Genomic DNA, 21,797 nt, shown 5'->3' on the forward strand with positions numbered 1-21,797 from the left:
CGCAGGGCTGTCCTGGTATCAGCCAACCGAGAAAGCGTGGTGTAACTCCTAAAAGACTGCAAGCCTTTTTTTTTCTCTCTTTTTTTTTTTTTCTCTTTTCTTTTCTTAAACTAAGTAAAAACCCAAGTCATATAAGACACTTTGAAAACATGTCTCCATTGTTGAAATGCATTTCCTTCATACTGTCGGTGAGCTTGATCATAATGTCACCTGTTTAATTTTGGGGTGCTCCATCCCATAATATCAAGGCATATTCTGTTTCTAGTTAGATATTTACTATTGATGTCCAAAAAAAATTGGGCGCAAACAATGCATGCTGTTGATCAACCTGTTGTGACCATGCAGTGTTGCATTGCATAATGTCATGCACACAGGCAGACCTATGTATCAAAATAAACCCTCTTACAATAAATGCTCCACACCTGCAGGTTGTACAGGCACTTCAAATCGAATCTTTTGTATTAAATCCTAAATGGCTTGTGTTGGAAACGGTCAACAATTCTTAGTTACACCACCTCAAAGTATTAGCTGTAAATAAGCTTGTAAAAAAAAAAAAAAAAAATTTGAATCATTCTTTGTATCATTGAATGGGTTTTGGATTGTAAAGATCTGGGTCACGTTGGCCGCTTTTACACGAGACACCGATGCATTTCCCAACGGGCGGCGGAAACGGTCTTAGCGGAGTTGGTTTGCGGTTGATGTGGTGTAACTTGCGCTCTTTCTGTCATCCGAGCGAAAACGAGCCGCTGTCATGGGAGTGGCGTTTCCCGTTAAATTTCTCAGTCTGCGCCAAATTCTTGGGTGAAGGAAAAAATATATATATATCAGTGTTGTACTGGCTTGAAGAAAGCAAATCCAACTTTTCTACTTTTGGAATCTTGAAGCCTTTGTTTTTTTTTTTTGTTTAGCCTTACAATGATACAGAAGGAATATCAGAAATGGAAGCATCTCGGTAATAGATGTCGACTCTCAATTTCTGACCCCCATCCCAACCATGAAGAGACATTTATTTTCTGGTGTACAGTGATCTCACAATCGTTCTTGCTCAATCATCATTGTTAGCTGCTGGCTAGATATTTTTTTTTATTTTTATCCCCTCCCCACCCACCCACTATAGTAGGATTTCTGTTCTATCAGCAGATTCAAGTGACCAGATAATGGGTTTTAAGCACATATGATTTATCTCCTTAATCCAAGCAAGAAACATTTCTTAAACTGTTGCTCCAACTAACTGAAAAAGTTACTTCTTAATTTATTAATCCAAGGGTTCCGCCGTCAGACATTCATGGTGTCTGGACACATTCACGTCACTGTCCTTTAGTCTCGGCTTCAGTACAAAGTCGCGACACTTGCCCGGCGAGTCCTCGTACCGCCTCATGAGCAAGTGCTCCAAGCTGGTGTGCAATATGTGCGAACGTTGGGGAGACGCAAACCACAATCTAAATGTGTGCAGTCGTCAAAAAAAAAAAAGGTTGTTTATGGCTCAAATCTTAAATGAAGACTTATTACCCTTTACAGTATGTGTTGAAGTTAATTTTATTTAGAAGTTCTGTAGGTTTTACTATTGTTGTTGATGAGCAGGAACACTGGCTAAAGGAAGGAAAGGGCATCGCTGTTAATGCCATCCTGTCATGTTTCTTGTTTCACTGTTTGATGTCTTAGCCACGATTATTACCTCCCGTTGTGGGACATAACAATTTGAAAGCGAGAAATTGTTGAATACTATACACATGTAAATGAAATGTACGTCTCCTCTGAGGTAAAGCTTCATGTTTTGCCCCGTTCTGTGACCCACCCAGTGCAGTATGTTAACTGGGTGTTGAATGAAACTAACCGCTGAATTAAACTAAGTTGTCATGCTATGTAGTTATGCATCACATGTATGTTTTCTGTTCTCTTCTTGTGCTGTTTAATGATCATATGCTGCGTTCAGGTGCCATAGGAGTCCGTCCACCTTTTTTTTTTTTTTTTTTTTTTTTTTCTCTTCTCCACCCCATTTTATTTTTTAGATTTATATCTTAATAAAAAAAAAACAGTCCAGCAGTCACCTTGATGGTGTGAAGAGCAAGAAGGTCGTTCTAAAGCAAATACCTGCACAAGTTTAAATAAGACACATGTGTCTGTAGTTAAAAGAGAGCTTAATGAGCTGTTGTGACACGACCCAAACAAGAGCTGGATTATAAAAAATTGGGAGAGGGTAATTCAGTTTGTTGTGTGGAAAAAGATGTTGGCTGTTCCCGGTCGGGTGTGTTCAAAAGTTGGAGCGGGTACGAAGAGAATGGAAAGGTACATCTCAAACATGCAGGTACGACATTTGGACTGACCTCCAGGAGAACCCAACGCAAACCATCACTAACACCTAAAGAGAGGTAGAGGTGGCCTTTGTTCAGTGATGAGATAGCAATCTGCATTTGGCAAGGGGATGATGCAAAGGGAACTTGTGTTGGTGCAGGTCCAATGAAACAAATAAAGAGGACTTATTTTTTGTAAATAATTTAAACAAGTTAATGATTCTGTTTTTTTTCTTTCTCACAGTTGAGTGCTTTCATCAGTTTTTTTTTCTACTAAATCTGAGTAATAATAATAAATTAAACAATTACAATTTTATTAAGATTTGAGGTATATTTTACAAAGCCAGAATAGTTAGTTACTAAATGAAAATGGTTTTGTGTTCTATCCTTGTATTTTTTCTTTTTCTTTTAAAAAGTCCAAACTTTTTTGAGGGGGTTGTTAATATGTCCAGTCTTCTAGGATTCAATGTATCGACTCTTTGTTTACAGCGACGGTTGAAGTCGTTCTCATTGAAATAATACTTGTAAATCGTCGTACTGTCATCGTTTTTGCGTCCTTATTGCTACACACATCGATACGTTTATGTCCAAAAAATACTGTCGGAAAAAAGAAAACTATATGACCGTGAGGAAGGTAACGTGTGGCAGAGTAGATTCGGTGTGGTTACTAACGCATCTACTGCTTAAACAGGATTTATCCCCCCCCCCCCCCCCCCAATTCCAAGTTCGAATTCAGAGAGGGGGGAAAAAAACACCCAATAACAGGGGCCATTATTCTACTTTCTAACTTATTAAACTGTAACCAGTGTACTATGTAACAGGTTATCAGGGAAAGAGCAACAAGGAAGTACCGGTCAGTGACACATTACGGTAAGGATGGCGCTCCGGACGGCTGGGACTTGTTTGTCTCATTTGCACAGGACTTTTTTTAAGGTAAAAGTAACAATTATCTGTTCATTTAGCTAACATCTGCTCTCACTTTTCTCACGCCTACCTTGCAAGGACAGGCATGGCTCATTTGTAACGTTTATGTGGAAACTTACGTCTCGGTAAATGCTTGCTGCGATAACCCGTCTCAGAAAAATGGCACATACCACAGTAAAAGGCTCCGGTTTTCGGACTGAGAGTATTGGCTTGTTGCTAATCTGCGTCCCACGTCGACTTTTTATTTATTCAAACAAAAATGAGCCCTTTCCTTGGCAGCACGCGTTCACCCGCAGTGTGGCGCTGTTCGTGTGGAATTAAACTGTAATGCCTCGGCGTGTTTTGTATTAAAATGGATTTTTCTGTTTCTAGATAGCCTCCATTCAAACACAAGGAGCTGTCAGACTCAAAGCCACCAGTCCCGTAGAAGTGAGCCATCTCGATCATTTGGTGCTGACCGTGAAAAGTGTGCCGGACACGATCAACTTTTATAGCTCAGTTCTTGGCATGGAGGTGATCACTTTCAAGGTACGTGTCAGCTCATTAAAGCTAAGCACAAATTAAGATTAAACATGGTTCATTATCTCTAGTCGCACATTCATTTTGTTTTTAACAACAATGGTTTGTTTGTCTATGAAGTGGCAGCATTTTAAGGGCAAATTATTTCCCAGAAAAAGTTTGAAGAATTTCGTTTGACCTCCACTAGATGGCAGGCTTTGACTTTGAGTCAACTCATGGCATCGCTCCCTGGCTTTGAGATACCAAGCGCTTGTCTCGTCTTTATTTCCCAGGGAAACCGTAAGGCTCTCAGTTTTGGGCAGCAGAAGTTTAACCTTCACCAGCTGGGTCAAGAGTTTGAACCGAAAGCCAAGCGCCCAACAGCAGGCTCGGCAGACCTGTGCCTCATCACCAAAACCCCACTGGCTGCTGTCGCTGAGCATCTGAAGGTGGGCCTCTCTCAGACAGATTTCACGTCATTACTTATATCACTGTGTGTCACTGCTAAGGAAATGGTCCTTGTCACTTTGTGCCGTCTCTCGTCCTCTGCAGGTTTGTGGGGTCGTGATTGAAGAGGGTCCAGTGGAAAGGAGCGGCGCCGTGGGGCCCATAACCTCACTTTACTTCAGAGATCCTGACCAAAATCTCATTGAAGTCTCAAACTACAGCCAGACTAAAGCAGAGGGTTCTCCTTGAGACTGTGTACACACAAAGATAAACAGTCTGACTCTTCTCTCTCGGTTTCACAATGATGCGTTTCAACCAAAATGGCTGTAATTAAACATCACCTGCACCTGACTCAGACCGGGGGTGGGGGTCTGTAGTTCTGCTTTCGTTTCTATTTGGGTGGCCCGTTTCAACACTGTTCATTTAGAAACCAAGACGAACGACGTCATTTCTTTTTATAATGAAATAAAATTCTCCAACATGCACCTCTGGTTGTGTATTTTCACTTGTGTATTTCAGCTGTGAAGAATGAAAACCTGCCATATTGGTACTATCAGGACTGTCCGCTTTGTTTGGTTTGACTGTCTTAGAGACGCTGTGGTTCGTACAGTGTTTTCCAATTCTGGTCTTCATGACCCACTGCCTTCATGTTTTCGATGTTTCCCTGTGATTCAAATGAGTAGCTCGTCATCAAGCTCTGCAGTGGCCTGATAAGGAGCCATTCATTTGAATCAGGTGTGGTGGAGGGTTCCAAATACTTGGAACCAGCCTGCCCAGTTCCTTGAACTACTGTGTTTTTGAGAGTTGGTGTACAGGCAAAAAATGGTCCGGCAGATTTTTGATTCGATCGTTTTTACTTCACCTATAACAGGAATCTAAAACTCCGGTCCTCGAGGGCCGCTGTCCTGCTGTTTTTAGATGTTTCCCTGCTCTGACACACCTGATTGAGATCAATGCCTCATTTGCTGGTTTTTGCAGAATTTAACAATATTTTGAAGAGATCCTTTCAATCTGAATTATTATTATATTATTAAATGGTTCAAGTTACACAGCGCTGTGGACCTCTTCCTGCCAGGTAGTCTAATCAGAAAAAGAGTACCACTCTTTTGCAAAATAAACTATGTAAATATTATTGGTCCAAAAGTTAGGGAGAAGCTGTGGTTCAGACTTGGCTTTCTCTGATTGGTCAATATCGGCCTTGTACCCCATCTCTGCTTCATTCAGATGTCTTCTACCTGTTTGGGAAAACTCCTCCCTATCTCCCTGTGTCTGATACTTTCCCAGTATGGGCTTCATCCCACCCATTTTGACTCCCCCTGGAAGCATGTAGCAGTTTCTCTCAAAACTCAACTCAGTCTCTCTCCTGTTTTAACCCTTCACACCGTGGGGTCAATGCTGGTTCCCTTCAAAAAGGAGTGTATCAACTCTGTATAAGCACAATGCATACATATGTACAATAAGAGTTGATATTAAACCCTCAACAATACCGTGACAAGTTGTGTTTGTGTTTTCCACTGTTCAACCTGACTAATATGTGTTGGCAAAGAGTCTTTTTGAACACGGACACTTTTGAGCATCCAGCACTTTGAATTCTTTTTAAAGTGTTTCCTGATTTGTAGCTTCAGCTTCAGATCCTCAGTCAGTGCTCAGATTATCTATCTAATTTAAACGTAATGCCATCCGCTGGTAAAGCATCAAAACTGAGTACTCTAAGGTGAATGGAATATATGACTTCATGATAATATGTTTTATTGTTTGACACTTTAACCTTTGCTCATTATGTTTTTCAGGTGCTGAAGATTTTCAGTTCCCAATTCCTCTTGTCTTCTTCCTCTTGCTGAGAAGCAGTGTGGACATGAGTTAAAGGCGTTTCCTGTTGTTGGGAGAGAGCGGCCCCTATACGCCATTTTCCGACTGAAAACCTGAAACACTGAGGCTTATTGTTACCCAACAAAAGAAACCTGGCCTGTTACTGTTATTTGGAAACTCCATCTATGTCACAACTATAGGATGCACCACCACTGTGTTGTCTCAATGGCTGTGGGACAAAAAACATCTCCGATTTGTTGACATTGTCTCAGTGTTAATGTGTCATGTTACCCTGCAATTGATAGCAAGACACGTTTGGCGTCCCCGCCTCTCGGGAGCAATGGTTTTAGTGTAGTTGATGTTTGTGTCCGAGGTCTGTTTGTGTTTATGTCATCCTGGCAAACTGTGGACCAAGAAACATTTGCAGTCGCACAAGCTACCGGAAAGTTGTTATTTGGGAATGTGGCAAATGTTTGTGCAGACAAATTAGAGGAAAAAAAATATCTTGCAGCCTTGTGAGACATTGGGCCGCCACATCCAACAGGAATAGCCTTGACGCATGTTGGCATTGGTTCTACTAGCCTCTGAAAGTCTATAAGAGGGATGGAGTGCCATTTTTCCAAGATTTTACATCATTTTTTATAGCGATGGTGGTTGAGAGGGCTGCTTGATACATCAATCACCCATTGGTAAACAGTTGGCTTGAGTTCTGGTGACTGGTAACGTCATGGAACATGATTTGGGAAATGGTCCGCCAGCGTAACAGAGCCACGCCACAGTGTTACTCCTGTAGTAATCACCACTGAGCACTCATTATGTTATAACATAAGCAGCCTACTTACCGCTCATGCCGAGCTCAGTCTCAATCTTTTTTTATGTCAGCCACACACCTGTGAAGTTTTATAGCTCTTTTTTCTTGATATTTTGTTCTCTAATCTGTGTGTCTTGAACCCTGGAGAGATCACAACCTATTTCCTTCTTTGTAATTTCCCACAAAATCATCAAGGTTGTGTGACTGATTCACCAGGCATGTTTTTGCATCCAAAACTTTCTGTGGAAGGGAGTTGGCCTGTTTTCTAAAGGAAGAAGTTTCTTTGTGTATCATGCCGTGCTAACCCTCTATCTCATCCTTATCACCGATTCCACCTTTCCCAATCAGTCATTTTTCTAAGTAATATTATTGTTTTCTTCCTTTATTGCTTTGCTTATCACATACAATATGGAATGTTCCCAAAATAACTTTGAGACAATATATATATATATATATATATATATATTTAAACGTAATCAGTGTGTGCAGATATTTGCCCAGTGTTGCAAGAAAATACGTAACGGGTACATTTATCCACAGGCCAGCATCATAGTGTCACCAGAAAGCCAACAGAGCGGACATTTTGAGACTGTGATATTCTTTCAATTTCTGTTGATGATGGTACAAACCTGCAACCAAGTCTTTATTGATGTTTAAGCCTAAACACATGTTTTATATCTAACCCTAATCATATTTTTTAGTTATATCAAAACCTTAACATGTATTTCTTAAACCTGACAGAGAGATGAGAAGTAGTTGGAAAAGATTGGGTCAAATAGGGCTTGAACATGGTCAATGGTGCAATCCCAACATCCCTCCTTATCAGCATTTTAATTTTCATTCTTTAACGTGTAATAGTCGTACAATATCACAACTGTGAGTGTGTCATATAATACTAGATTTTAGCACGTTACAATTCTAAAGGAACCTGTAGGCGTGTAACATATTTCAAGCCTTGACAATGTCGACATTTTGCCCTTATTGGTCATGCGTGACAGCTACACGTAATGCAAAAATGTGGGTTTACAACAATTTTGTAGCCCATAAAATTCAGTCATTAAAAATGTTTGTCTTTATGGTAAAACTGCTGCATTTTGCGCTGTGGGTAGAGCTACGTATCTCCTGGAAGTCCAGTCTCCTGGACTGTGTTCACAGCGCAGTCTTACAGAAAAAAAGGGAAATAGTCAAGAAACCGCAAGCTTTGTTTGTGCTGATGAGGACTAAATCTGTATTATTTTTATGTCATTCAGCATGACTTTCAAAGTGATGTATTTCAATGGGACACGTGGTTCATTTGTCCTGCAAATTTTGTGTGTTTATGTGAGGGGGCGGAACTGCAGCCAGTAATCTAGGAAAAACACTCTTTCTTGCAATAGCCATCATTACATGGTGACATTTAGCCTACGGAAACCAGGAGTTTCCCCTTTGCTAAATGTACTTGTTTTAGGCTCAAAATCCCCCATATTCCTGGTTTACTTCAATGATGCAATAGGATGCACAAGAGACACACTTCACATCTCCATTTGTGAATTCTAACTCACTCCACATTAAAGCATATCACCTGCTATGTTGTGTGCTCACGTGCAAACACTTTTGGATTTTTACCATAAACAGATCAGTTTGGCATTGAATTCAAAGCTGTGGAATGAGATGCAAGCTTAGAAAGTATAAATGACATGTGAAAGGTGCCTGATGCTCCAGCCATATATAAGGTGCTTTACCTGTAGTAAAGATAGGGGTGGATAATTGTTTCTCAGTTTTCCAACTGTAAATGGTAACAGTAGGCTTACTGTCAGCCAACAAAAGCAACCTGAATTTGCCATTGTTGTATGGAAACTCTATCTATGTTACAACTGGAGATGTAGGAAGGCTTAAATCTTTAGACATCACTTCACGACTTTTGTATTGTCTCGCTTTGGTGTGGGTGAAAAGAACATGAGAGCCGTGCCTGTGTAACTTATGCCTATTGTAGTTTAAGTCTATTCCTTGTTGTCTCAATACACAGCTACCAGTTGTGTTCCACTTTAACACAGAAATATATTTATAGCTGCCCTGGGTCTTTTGTAGTTATCTGATGAGATATTTCTTTACATAAAACAGAGTAGTGTGGGAAGTGTCCACAGAAAATCATTCCCAGAAATGGAGCTTACAAGTAATACGTTTATTACTTCCTTCAAAATTTCAAAGAACTTCCTCAATAAATTATTGCTCACTAATACATTTGTCATCTTAAGTTTGTTTCATTGGAGACAGATCATCTAGTGGCCCTTGGGTCAACAGGAACCATTTCATGCAATGTCAGGTTAAACAGTACCAGTCTTTCCTTATTGCTCTGTTAGTTACACTTGACATCAAATAGCTCCAAACTCCAAAAATGTTTGAAATGAGTATTTACATAAAGAGCATGCCTGCAACTCTCCTAACACGGGAGAGCAGTGGCAACTCTAAATGCTTTAAATGAACTTTTACACAGCCCAACTGTAGGTTCAAGTGCTTGCTAGCCACAATTAACATGAATATTTCAGGTGCAGCTTTTCACCGCTGATTTACCTGTAGTCACCCAGAACTGGATGTAAGCAACATTACACATGCAGCAGTCAAAATCATTTTCTCTGTTCTACCTTTTCAGTCTTTCTCTCTATTTCTCTACCTACTATTGCTTGTGCCCACTTGCTTGTTTATTTCAGAGTTTCTAAAGGCAGAATTGGAGGCAGTGTGTTAATTGAGGATTGAGCAGCAGACACCCTCTATTTAACCTATAACACCAGGCACAATAAATATAAAACTCACAATTTGCTTCTGACCCTTCTCCTCTCCATCCCATAGTGATGCTGCTATAGCACCTTTCCCAGCAATCTACCTGTCTTTTACTCATCATGCATTCCCACAATTTTTTTAACTTTTTCCTCTGGTAGTTTGTGCTTTTCCCCTTCTCTTCTCACCACGTCCCTTCCCTGCAGGTACATCTCTTTCTGTTTCTGATCTGAACGTGAATACTAACCCAACCAGGAACCAGTTATTCTGTTTGGATAACTCTTCTTATCTGCTCACCCCAACAGGTCGAGGACAATGACTTACATCCCAGAGTCTTGTGTTATTTTCTTTCATCAAAAGATATTTCCTGGTATATGCTGAAACCAAATAATTTAGTTTTCATCTTCATCATTTTTTTTAAGATCTTGTATTTACAATGTGAGGTGCAGCTTTGGCATCTCAGATAAGAGTGGAAGAGACATATCTTACTGTAAAAATTGTAATGGTGTTCAAATGAAATTGAACTCAAATTGATCTAAGTTGGTGTTTTGTTATTTCACAATGTCATGAATCAAAGTAGATTTCAATATGTGTAGATCCCAAATATTTCTAAAGAAAAAGGAATTCTGTCATGTCACGGTTTGAGTTTTGTTTCTGTCTTGTTTTCAGGCTTTAGGTGTATTTCTTGCCATGTTTTTTTTCCCCTTGCACATCATCAGGTTCATCCATCTCACCTGTCTTTGTTTCACAGCTGCACCTCATCACCAATCACCTCCCCACAGTATTTTAGTTTCCAGGTTCCCTCAGTTCTGTGTCAGATCCTTAGCCACCTTAGCACCGTTCATGTTGCTGTACTCGTTGTCATCGTCGTTGTTTTACAGTTTATGCCAAGTTTGGTTTTGTTTTTTATTCATAGTCATAGTTGCCTTTGTTTGGTTTTCCGGCTCAGCCGCACCTTTTGTTTGTTCCTTTTGTTTGTGTGATAATAAATCAAGTTTTCTTTGCAATATCTGCATCCGAGTCCTCCCTCTACACCACGCTCCATGACAAATTAATTTGTTGTAATTGTGCACAACACTAAAAATAAGCAGCCCTCTCTATGCAAGATAAGACCAGTTTAAAGAAATGAATGCTGATTACATCAGTCTCCATAATGGTCTTACATGGTAGGTTCTTCTGGTGTACCCTATAAGAATTACTTTTTGGCTGAGTCTCTGCTCTTGAACTTTATCTAGCTTTAATAATAAACCCATTAGTGTTTTTCTCTTTAGTTCTTTTTTTGACTTTTGCAAAACTGTTCTTTGTGAATGCCAGCCAATAGGTTTAAGCGTACTGGTGGCCTTGTGAATCCTGCAGGGTCAAGCTGGTCAAATGCATCAAACAAAGTCTCTGTGTAGGCTCTGCAGTACACATTAACTTAAGGAAGACCGACTGAAACAAGGAAGTAACCATGTTTCCCAGCATCCTCCTACATTCAAGACAGTTATATGTTTGCTTTTTAGATGTGCACAGTCAAACAAGATAATTCACTCACTTTGTCCTTGTGTTGAAAGCAGGACTATAAATGTGCGCTTGGCTTACTGGCACTAATGTTTTGACTGACTCTGCCCCTTGACTCAGCTTTATTGCCATGCATACTAGGAACCCAGCAGTCCACACCACACCAAAATGTCTTTTCTGTTTTGACAGCTGACTGTGTCAGAAATTGTGACCAGAAATCAGTGAATAAGCCTGCGTGCCAGCTCATGGTCACTTCAAATGTTTGGTTTTTATCCAAAGCTGGTAGGCAGTCAGGGTAAGGGGGTCTTGCCTGAGGACCCCCACTGGAGGTAGTACCTTTCATGCAGGGGATTTAAACTCATGTCACCCACATGAAAGGTGGCAATCTTACCACTACACTATCCAGTCCCAAATGTTTTCAGACTTTCACTCCGCACCATTAAAACGGATTTTAAAACTGCAACATCATCTGCCAAAATCAGCAATTTCTGCGTAATGTAATCAGCAGTGTGTTATACTGTACATTTAAATGATCTTTCACAGAGAAAGTTCGAACCGACACAATCCACTGCATCATGGCATCAGGGCCTACTTCTGTTAGTAAGTTGATTTCACTGCTGTAAACTGTACAGTGGTCTAATTAAATGATCAAAGTGAGTAGCTCAACTCAACTGTGCATGTAGCCTTGCTAAGTGAGTGGGATCTAATAGCTCTGCTTTGCTGCAGGGACATTTGTCTGGTGTTGTTTGGGTCTACTTGTTTTCTTTTTCGAAACCTTGTGCTCATTATTTCATTGGGTTTTTGCATCCTTAAGTGACTTGCAACCCGATGACTTCCTTGTAACTCAGACACAGAGTTTCTTCCGATCAGTAAAGCAAAACCTTTAGTATCAATACAGTTGGAATAAGTATTGTACAAAATTTGCTTCTGCACTTTTGTCAGGAAAAAGTAGCCACAGAACTCAAAACAGTTCTACACGCTATATTTGTTTCTGCTCTAAAAGTTCTAGGCAGCTATTAAAAGACCTTTACTTTTTTTGCACATCAGTTTAACCGATTAGCTGAAGAGGTCACAGTTTGTTCTTTTTGTATTTAATAAGCTGTGTTTGAGTGGTCACAGAAACAAATGTGAATTCCAACGACATTTTCACTCTTTGTTATCAAAGACGATCCCAAAACATGATTTTTTCTTTGTAATTTTATTTCAATAAAACACACAGACAGGAATGCTACATTTGGATAATGTTTAAAGACATAGTAAATACAACTATATTATCAAATAATGGATGTGGCAAAAACACAAAGTACAGTATTTTACAGACATTTAGTTTGTGTTCTACGTAACATTGACATCTAAAAAGACTAAATACATTTCCCCTTTTCCCCATTTACAATGTTTATCATATTTTCTCAATATAACAATATAGATTTTATTAATAAACAGAAATAATGATATTAGAGTTTTGCACAGTGTTGGGTGCATCAGATAAAACATGCTCTGACATGATTCAATAGGTATTTCAGAATCTTTCTCAACAAGTTAGGGAAACAACCTCATAAAACGTATTTGTAATGTAGAGATCCAGCTCAACACAATATGTTTTACACCTTAACTCCTGCAGTGGGTAAACTGTTGTAAGCGTGGTGTTTTGATTTGGACAGATATTCTGCACTACCTATCCAGACAAATGTATAGAAATTGGGTAGAATGTTATTTTATGCATTTATATGCATTGTTTTAGTTTTGTTGCTCTTGTGTGTGTGAATCTTCATTGCAGTTGTGAGAGAAGGGCCCTGCAGTCCCCAAATCTTTCCAGCTCCTCCACCACCTCAATCAGTCTTTCGACCTTCTCTGATGGCAGCACCACCTCTGCGTTGTTTCTGAACTTCTTCCTCAGGCTTTCATTGGTCAGCGGGTTACGCCAGTGACCATAGAAGGTGTCACAACGCCCCTTTAGAATGTCTCCCCCAACGAGTGTCACCTGGACTTCACCATACATGATGTTGAAATTAGCAGGGTTATCGTGAGGATGCTCCATGCGGACACGGCTCAGCAGGGCGTGCAGCTCAGGGCGGTTGATGGCAGCTGGGGTGAAGGACTGTACGGTCACCTCACCATCCAGGAGAGCGCTACACGCATTAAACTGGAAGGAGTGGCGTGCCTCGTGCTCAGACTCAGGGAAAGGCCTGTTGATGTATTTAGACTGGGGGACTCGGAGCAGGATGTCCTGGACTTCAGCTGAGGAAACCTTACCGGGACCAAGTCCTACAAGAAGCTTATGGACCGAGGCTGCAGCATCCACCACCCAGTGCATCCCCAGATGTGCGGGGAAGCGCTTGAAGCCTATGTCCTGCTCCTCGAGCAGGAACATATGGCCATTTTCATTGGGTGATTCTAAAGGCTGCGGCACATAATCTTCATAAAAAGCATTGAAGCCAGCCACCCCTGCAACAGCATCCAAGACCAGAGGACTGGCCTCTAGACCTCTGGAGGCCAGCAGAGCTGCTTCAAGCCCCAAACGTGCAGCATTGCCAATATGAAGGGGTTTAGACTGAGTGGCAGCATTAGCCATTGGGGCTCCAGCTAAAGAAGCAGCTATAGCTAAGGCATGACTGCTCTGGGAGGGATCCAGGGACAAGAGGCAAGCACAGGCTGCTGCACTTCCCATAGTACCTACCACACTGGGAGGGTGAAACCTGTGGAGACAGACAGACAGAGACACTTTAGTCAAGTGTTTTGGAACTATTTACTTTCGTGGCTAAATGAATATTTTAAATAGGTGACCTCCATCATTGTGGTTAAAGCAGAACTCCTGTGTGAAAAGAGTCTTGTTCAAATGGCAACTCTTTTACGGGACTCCATGTGCAGAGGCAGCTTATATTATGGGTGTCAAAGAAAGGACACATTAAGTCATTTCAAAAGTGGGTAATTAAGTGAGTAATGTGCTAGGTCATCATGAATGAGCAAAAACACACCAAAAATGGAGTGTTCTTAGCCTCCATATGGCTAATTGTACAAATTTTTCCAACAGAGCTTCTGCTGTCCCAGAGATGAACCTGACAACACACCATTCACAGTAAACCACAGCGTAGAGATCAGCAGTCAAGAAGGGATGTCTATAAAGTTATTTGGGTGTGTGTAGAACAGGCTACAAATAAAGTATGTGAACAAAACAAATATTTTTACGTCGCTTTGGCTCTTAAGTGCTGACCTTTTGGGGATGTTGTGGGCCTCATTAGAGAACCTCATTAGTCGGCCTTGGATCTCGATTCCAATGTTAAAAGCAAGCAGAAAGTCCAGGCCACTAGGTTTACTGTTTGCTGGCATCATGTCACTAAGGGCTATCACAGCAGGAAGGACAGCTCCTGAGGGATGAGTAGCAGGATGCCACGTATCATCAAAGTCCATGGAGTGAGTCTAAGTGAACAAAACACAAAACAGTTACCAAATCATGCCGTATCACAGTGAAAATGAAAGCAATTAGAATGCTTGTGAAGTAAGCTTGTGATACAGATGACTTATTCTCAATCAAGGGCCAAGCAGTGACTGGCAATGTGGTGATGGAAATTTCTCTGGTCAGTTGAATGCCTCCTCTTACTGCTGAGAGGAGGCAGCTCATGTACCGTGAGTAATTCTCACAAATCTTTGCCACTTCTTTACACTCACCGCCACTCCGTTGACAAAAGCTGCCAGTGTTGGGGAGAGTCTGGTGCCCCTGCGTCCATACACAGAGCTAATGTCATCAGGAGCATACATGTGCTGGGGGCAAGGAAAAGAACAGAACGGTAAGCAGCATTCACACTCCCAGAGCATATGATCACTCACACAAACACACACACTAAGGTGAACTTTAGCTCTGACATATCACTCCACAGATGATGGGACTCTAAATAAGTTTCTTTGTAAGTCATATCAAAAAGACCAAAATTCAAAGGTCACCTAGGAGAGAGAAATATAAAGAATGATCTGTTTCTGAGAAGATTTATCAAATTAACCACCTGTACACACACAGTTTGACTCAGCACTACTGTTTATATAAGGTCAAGCTTTTGCTTTAATCTGTCTCGCTGACTCATATCAGACCAGATGTTAATAAAAAGCTCTTTCTATCTCTTTTCCTTTCACATTTCCTGACCTGGCAGTGCTGAAGGACCAGTTCAAACACTTCTGTTGTGCTTCCAATGAGACCGACTCCAATGCTGTCCAGCATCATCCTTTTACTGCGGTGAAGCACATCAGGAGACAAATGCTGGGGCTTAATCTCACTGACAAACTTCCCAAAACTGGCTGTGACTGTGTCCTCAGGAGTGGGACGCTTCAAGACTGCAGGAAAGCAATGAGGAAAAGAAATGAAGGGAGAGGCATTAATTCATTTTCATGGATTGATAAAGTTGATGCTCATAGCAGTCGATCCAGAGAAAAAAGAAAAAGTTTCTCTGGTGTTTGGGAACATGACAGAGTGAGCATACAAGTGTACCTTCTACTGCAGACTTATGCAGTCCCCTGACAGCCTGCACTGGTCGAATGCTTTTCTGCAGTGTTAAAGGAAAGAGAACATCTTTATTACCACCTATAAACTGTTAGGGAGGAAATGAACGATAGACATGGCAATTTTCACTTTTTCTTTGTCCGACTCAGTGTGGACTTTGCTGTCACTTTAATGAATACCACTAAGCCTGTGCTCCTATTTGAAAGAGGTTTTGTGGCACTGAGCTGGTGCCATCACAGGTGTGGTCCAACACAACCAATACCCTCAACATTTAACAACACTTTCTACAACAACTACCTACACTATACATACCATGTTATAGCTTTGTCAACTCCTCCACAAGAGTGTTTTGAGCCCAGCTGCCCAGTGTGTGCTCAACAATTGACTTTAGACTGAGACATATACAAGATATATACCTACCATTACACTCTGGAAAACATAGATTATTGGCAACAACAACAACAAAAAAAGCAGAAACAGGAACATAGAAAAAAGTTAGTTTTTACCTGTAGCACGGAGAGCATGGCTTAAGTCTGATATGTTTGTCTTCTTCTTTTTTTTAAATCTCGTCGCTGCAACAGCTTTGCTGTAAAGGATTCAGATGCTTTTCTGATTGAGAAGCCACCTGCCTTATATAGTCCAGTGCTCACAGTGACAACAAATATGGGGCTTGGAGGAACAGGGAAGGGCAGGCATATCCATAACAAACTCTTCTCGTATCAAGAGGAGGAATTTCCATCATAGTCGTCATCACCATTGTGATAAACAGCACCATCACCATCCTCACAGGAGGAAAAGACGAGGAAAGAGTTTACCCATTTCTCAAAGTTCAAGGCAGTGATGTCATTTTACAGTTAACTGATTGTGTGGTAGAGTTGGGGAATTTTCATCAACTCCTCCTACATAAAGGAAAGCCTTATTTATGACAAACTTTCATTCCTGCTTCAGCACAACTCAACAGCTCACCTGTCTGAACTACTTGACTAGGTAAGACTTTATTCTCATTTACTTTATTTCTGATAAGAGCAAATACTTTGCTTCTCTATCTAACTTTTTCAAAGCCTGAAAGCCTACATAGTGATTTATGAGGATGATAAATAACAAACAGTTTTCTTGGAGTAAATCTCTACACTTGATTTCGAGATACATATTACAATTTAAAAGGATTCATGAGACTGAAGTACCAAAACCTTAAAGATATAAAACTGAATCCTTGCTTTGGAAGAGCCTGGAAACACTAGTGAATACAGCTGGTAAGCTTAACACAGCTGAGCTTCTTAGTTCAGGCACAGCAAGAATATTTCAGGTGATACAGATACGATGGCAAAGAGTATCAGAGAAACCTTTTTAATTTTCAATGTAATAAAACATGTAACTGAATGTGTAGGACTTAACAAGTTGCCCAATATTCTGTACAGTATTTATGGGTTGTTTTTTTTAAATGTTATACTTTTCTATTTTATTCTACCAGGGATTTTTTTTTTATAAAACTGGTAACACATATAAACACTGTACTGATATTATTAAATATGAATGAAGACATTCAGAATTTACTTTGGATGATTATGGATTTGAACATGAATCTTTACAAAAACTGCACACGATGCATTTTGAGCTCTGTGTGTTTTTTTTTGTTTTGTTTTGTTTTAGTATAATAGCAGGTTGACTACAAAAAAATCATGGCATCATCAGATGGGTTTCCTGCCAGTTTCTATGGGGAACCAGGAGTGTTGGGCATGTTATCAAATGGGATCAGTGCATTCCTTGTGCTTCTACAGAATTTCAGTACAGCTCACACTGGCATTGTGCCAGTTGGAGTGGAGAACATACTTGCAGGTAAAACTTTAAAAAAATACTCTAAATAATGTAAGGTTTTGTCGAATAGGTTTAGTATTCACTAAATCATGTGTATTTTACAGGTGTTCATATCATCCTGATTGGTGGTATCTGCCAACTGGTGGCTGGACTGCTTTCCTTTCGAAAATACGATCATCTGAGTGGTACTGCCTTCATTGGCTATGCTGCTCTTTGGGGCAGTTTTGGAGCCACACGAATCTACAATGGTGCCTTATTTCAAAATCAAACAACATTTGCGTCAGATCAGATGCTAAACATTTCCACCAATAACTTGATGGGCAACACATCTCAGAATGACTCCACAAAGTGCCAATTATGCCTGTCCATAGAAGAGTCGGCCATTGCTGGTCTGGTCCCCTATATCCTTCTGTCCTTTCTTCTGGCATTTTGCTCTGCCACAGTCAACTACATCATGCCTTTTGTTTTCGGGGCCATCACGGCCACTTTAATCTTTGAAGCGGTAGTTCTAGTAGCAGGCTCCTGGGCCCTTGTGGTCTCTGGGGTTCTGGAGTTGCTTATTCTGATCTTTGCTATATATGGTTCAGCTGCTCTGCTCGCCAAAGGTCTTACTCAGCGCCTCATCCTCAAAGGCTTTGGGACCCCCCTCTTCAATGTTCTCCTGCTGGGTACCACCAACTCAACAAGTGCCCAGAGTATTGGCCAAGAGAAGAAGAAAAACACAAAATATGCTGAGCCCATGGCGTTGGGGTTCTTCTGTGACTCTGTTGCTCCTTTCATCATTGCTTTCTACAGCTTTGGGTACATGAAATCATTTGGTCTAGGAGTTGCATGGGTATCAATCATTAGTGTTGCCCAGCTGTTCTCCAGCTATTATGCTCATCTGCGCTTAGATTGCTACTATGCAACTAAGTTTGGATTTCATGCCACATATTGGCTGATCAAGGCCTGGGATGAGTTTGTGGTATCGACTCTGATAGTAGAGGAGAGTCGAGTGGTCTCTGGGAGGGAAGCAATGGTGGGAAACTGGTTCTTTGTGGTGGCAGGCTTGGTGCTGTGTGTGGGCAGCCTGAACATGGATGTCCTGGAACTGATCCACAACTTGCTCTTTGTCCTCCTCACCGTCGCAACAATCCCCCAGATCCCCCTGCAGAGTTATTACATCTTCTTTGGTGTATCTTGCTCCCTATTCACTGCAGCCTCTATCTATGGCACTTTCTCACGTCTCATCAACACCATCGCAGAAAAGTCTCTCATCCCTGTAGGACCACAGCCCATCTCCACCGACCAGCTGAAGATGGCTTTCAAGTGTAGACGTTCTGAACAGGGAGACCAGCAGGTGCTGCCCCAAACTGACCAGGCCTCAGATGCTCTGTTCTATCTTTCAAATGGGGTTGCATCTCTTTCAGCTCTCCATTCAAGAGTGTCCAGTATGAATCCTGCTCTCCTTCACATGACTGTCCCCTGGGTCCTCATCTCTGGAGCAATCATCCAGGCCTATGTCAGCAGGCTGCAAGTCACAGGAGGTGGCCGTTTTGGGTCAGTCATCTCATCCATCTATGTGGTTGTCTGGGCAACTTGGACCTGGTTTAGGTTTGCAGGTACATCAATATATTCAAAAGGCAAACATTTAACTCTTTGAGTTGAATCAAAATCTTACCCTAAGTTATTTTTTTCCAGGTAACCAGCTTCAGCTCTCTTCAGAGGCAGCTCACGGTTTCACAGCAGGAGGCATTGCTTTCCTGCTCATTAATGCTTTCCTCATGTTGATTGGTAAGGTTGATTATGTTCCTTTATTTAAAGTATTTACAAGTTTGTTTTGTACTATTTAGAATTTTTTTTTTTTTTTGTCTCAGCTGCCTACAGGAACCTGGTTTTGCTGTTTTTAACAACTGTCATGGAGGTTGTTCTGGTGTGCTTTCTGCTCTCCACCCTGCAGCAGCTACCATATGAACTTGAAAGTAAGTATAGAAAAAGCTTCATTTTTAAAAATGAAAATAGTCTTTAATCAGAACATGTAATGTATAAATCAAACTGATTATGCATAACATTGTGGTCGGTTTCTTTTTCTTTTTACAGTGGCCATGCTTGCATTGGTATCCATCATTTGTATATATGGAACTTTGGCTTCTCTGGTAAACTGCATCTTCTCACAGAGAATGCTGCCGATGGGCCCTCCCCTGATAAAGGTAAGTGGTGATGAGACCAACATTGTGTTCCTACTGAAATCTGCTGTAATGCATCCTTGACATTTACCAGTATGTCCTCCTTTTTGTGTTGTTGTAGGAAAAAGTAAAGCAGGAAACAGCTCCAGAACCACCCTGTCCAGTAGCTAACTCACGTCTCACCAGTAGTCTCTTGAAAATTGCTGGCCTTCTGGGGGAGGGAGGAGTATGTGGTATTCCCACAGACACTGTGTATGCTCTGGCAGCCTCCTGCAAGAATCCTGAGGCGATAGAGAAAATCTACAACATTAAAGTAAGAAAGAAAAACAAAATGTTTGTTGGTGTGTAACATGGGAAAAATCATTTAATTCAATTTCCAAATTGTGTCCCAGGACAGACCAGCAGAGAAGCCTATATGTATTTGCATCTCTAGTGTGGAGCAACTGGTGGCAGCCAAGCCTCCTTTCAGTCCTCTGCTGTGGGAGTTTATGAGAAACGTGTATCCTGGAGGCATTAGCTGCATTGTTAGCAAAGGAGATTGGCTGTACAGACTTGGTAAACAGTGTAGAGCATTTAATGCACCATTTTGGCTCATCATAAAGAAAGTTAAATGCATATTAATCATAAGTATTAACCTCAACTCTGAATGTATCTTTTGTAGGAGTAGGACCAGCTTATGACCGCGTTGGAACTAGGGACAGCATCATGATCCGTGTCCCTGACCACACAGTCACCGGCCACTTATGTGACACTACTGGCCCTCTTGCTATTACATCAGCTAATCCCAGCGGAGAGCCAGACAGCACCCACCACAGCATGGTTATCAGGTAAGTGTCTCCTCAAGAAGCTGTAATTTAATTCTAAAATTTGTAAGCATTTGCAAAGCAAATAGCTAAAAAATGGAATTACAGTGCACAAACAATAATTTTTTTCACATACAATTTGATTTTTCATAGTCGACTAGGCCACAAGATACAAGGAGTTCTCTGTGATGGGGACTCAAATGAAGTTGTTGCATCCACCGTGGTTAACTGCTTGAAGATTGATGAAGGTAAGTGCATGTTAACAACTTAATCTTTGTTTGATGTGACTATGTGCTTTACTAAGCACGTAACTCAATACTCTCTCATTCTCTATTCAGGTACCATCACCATTGTGAGAGAAGGATGCGTCCCTGCTGTTAAAGTCCAACAGATCTTTGACCGAGTGAAAAGTGCCTTGGTGTGAGAGTCCAACCCAGCTATTTCCCCTGAAGTGACACGCTGCTTCCTCAGCTCCACCTTGTCGTTCAACTCTCTGGAAACTGTGACAAGACTATGACGGTGCTGTTTATATAGGTGTAGTCTTGGCACATGTTACAACAGAAGCACCAAGACTGGCTATGCCTTGGCTATGCTTGTTATTTTTTCAGAGAGAGTGAAAGAGAAAGAGTTTTAGCTAATTAGATAATGTCTATCTATGTTAAATAATATCAAAACTTGTTTATAAAATGATATAGTTTGTAAATATACGTTTTTATGTAATTAGATTATATCATGTTTACATGGATTTCACACATTTCAGGTTCAGGATGCTAAACATGTATGTATTTAAGCTCATTATATACTCTTGTATCATTTTGTGGAAATAAAGCAAATATTTAACTAATGTTGTGTCCTAAACAAGCCGATGTTATCATGTCAAGAATGTTGTAAGTTTTACCAAACTAACTGTGAGGATATGTTCAGACATTTCCACCCATATTCAGCATTTGACAACTAAGAGTATACTGAAAACAAGGAGTGAGGCAGAATGGAGAAAGGACACGTAGCTCAAGCACGAGGCCAAAGTTTAACTGTTTAGAAAAATTCCTAACTTAGACGTGGAAGAAATAGATGAAAACACACAATGACTGTAAGTTTGAAACTTACTTTCCACCACCTCATTTTTTTCTAATTTCATATATGAGATGATAGGAGAAACTCTATCCAAGTTATTGGTCAAGACTTTTGTTAAATATACAAAAAATATCATGTCATAGCAAACATATTTGTTATTTGAGTAACAAAACTACACCAACACAGCCATTATAAGCCTCATGTGATTTTTGTTGTTTTCGTTACTTCTCGTGGACCCACGACAATAATGGAAGAGGTGGGTGTAGGGGGTTGTCATGGGGCCTGCTTGAGGCATTTGGCTATAAAATAGATTATTAATCGATAAAGAGAGGTGTGTTTAATCCACAGAACATGCTGCAAGTTAAAAAAGAACTCTTAAAGTAGACCCATTCACAGAAGGTCCACAGCAAACATTTT

General features: G+C 40.7%; 3 protein-coding genes and 1 long non-coding RNA gene across 4 annotated transcripts; 3 read left to right on the plus strand and 1 right to left on the minus strand.

Moving 5' to 3' along the window:
• Positions 1-3,113: 3,113 nt before the first annotated feature.
• glod5 (glyoxalase domain containing 5) lies at positions 3,114-4,573 on the plus strand. Its single transcript, XM_072396449.1, has 4 exons — positions 3,114-3,224; positions 3,588-3,743; positions 4,007-4,162; positions 4,266-4,573. Exons 1-4 carry the CDS (start codon positions 3,168-3,170, stop codon positions 4,407-4,409), a joined length of 513 nt encoding a protein of 170 aa, XP_072252550.1. The 5' UTR covers positions 3,114-3,167; the 3' UTR covers positions 4,410-4,573.
• Positions 4,574-12,316: 7,743 nt separating this feature from the next.
• irg1l (immunoresponsive gene 1, like) lies at positions 12,317-16,115 on the minus strand. Its single transcript, XM_072395912.1, has 6 exons — positions 16,030-16,115; positions 15,512-15,566; positions 15,170-15,357; positions 14,701-14,793; positions 14,246-14,451; positions 12,317-13,730 (listed from the first exon to the last, which is right to left on the minus strand). Exons 1-6 carry the CDS (start codon positions 16,045-16,047, stop codon positions 12,803-12,805), a joined length of 1,488 nt encoding a protein of 495 aa, XP_072252013.1. The 5' UTR covers positions 16,048-16,115; the 3' UTR covers positions 12,317-12,802.
• A 128-nt stretch (positions 16,116-16,243) lies between these two features.
• On the plus strand, positions 16,244-18,076 carry LOC140318204 (uncharacterized). The gene is made up of 3 exons (XR_011917818.1): positions 16,244-16,510; positions 17,174-17,359; positions 17,443-18,076. It is a non-coding gene; the product is annotated as an uncharacterized lncRNA (long non-coding RNA).
• A 50-nt stretch (positions 18,077-18,126) lies between these two features.
• On the plus strand, positions 18,127-20,936 carry LOC140318640 (uncharacterized). The gene is made up of 9 exons (XM_072396450.1): positions 18,127-18,939; positions 19,019-19,111; positions 19,195-19,299; positions 19,418-19,527; positions 19,625-19,816; positions 19,896-20,058; positions 20,165-20,330; positions 20,460-20,554; positions 20,645-20,936. Exons 1-9 carry the CDS (start codon positions 18,144-18,146, stop codon positions 20,728-20,730), a joined length of 1,806 nt encoding a protein of 601 aa, XP_072252551.1. The 5' UTR covers positions 18,127-18,143; the 3' UTR covers positions 20,731-20,936.
• The last annotated feature ends 861 nt before the right edge of the window (positions 20,937-21,797 follow it).

This window comes from Leuresthes tenuis, unplaced genomic scaffold, assembly GCF_036924035.1.
Source record: "Leuresthes tenuis unplaced genomic scaffold, fLeuTen1.0.hap1 SCAF_11, whole genome shotgun sequence".
In the NCBI taxonomy this organism is placed as follows: Eukaryota; Metazoa; Chordata; class Actinopteri; order Atheriniformes; family Atherinopsidae; genus Leuresthes; species Leuresthes tenuis.

Excerpts from the sequence above, each read along its gene's own strand:
- glod5 (XM_072396449.1), top strand. The coding sequence starts at position 3,168 with ATGGCGCTCCGGACGGCTGGGACTTGTTTGTCTCATTTGCACAGGACT. Across the intron at positions 3,744-4,006 it reads TGGAGGTGATCACTTTCAAG|GGAAACCGTAAGGCTCTCAG; the intron begins GTACGTGTCAGC and ends TTTATTTCCCAG. Across the intron at positions 4,163-4,265 it reads CTGTCGCTGAGCATCTGAAG|GTTTGTGGGGTCGTGATTGA; the intron begins GTGGGCCTCTCT and ends CGTCCTCTGCAG.
- irg1l (XM_072395912.1), bottom strand. Across the intron at positions 15,358-15,511 it reads GCATAAGTCTGCAGTAGAAG|TCTTGAAGCGTCCCACTCCT; the intron begins GTACACTTGTAT and ends GCTTTCCTGCAG. Across the intron at positions 13,731-14,245 it reads GCCCACAACATCCCCAAAAG|GTTTCACCCTCCCAGTGTGG; the intron begins GTCAGCACTTAA and ends CTGTCTCCACAG.
- LOC140318640 (XM_072396450.1), top strand. The coding sequence starts at position 18,144 with ATGAAATCATTTGGTCTAGGAGTTGCATGGGTATCAATCATTAGTGTT. Across the intron at positions 20,059-20,164 it reads AGATTGGCTGTACAGACTTG|GAGTAGGACCAGCTTATGAC; the intron begins GTAAACAGTGTA and ends TATCTTTTGTAG. Across the intron at positions 20,555-20,644 it reads CTGCTTGAAGATTGATGAAG|GTACCATCACCATTGTGAGA; the intron begins GTAAGTGCATGT and ends TTCTCTATTCAG.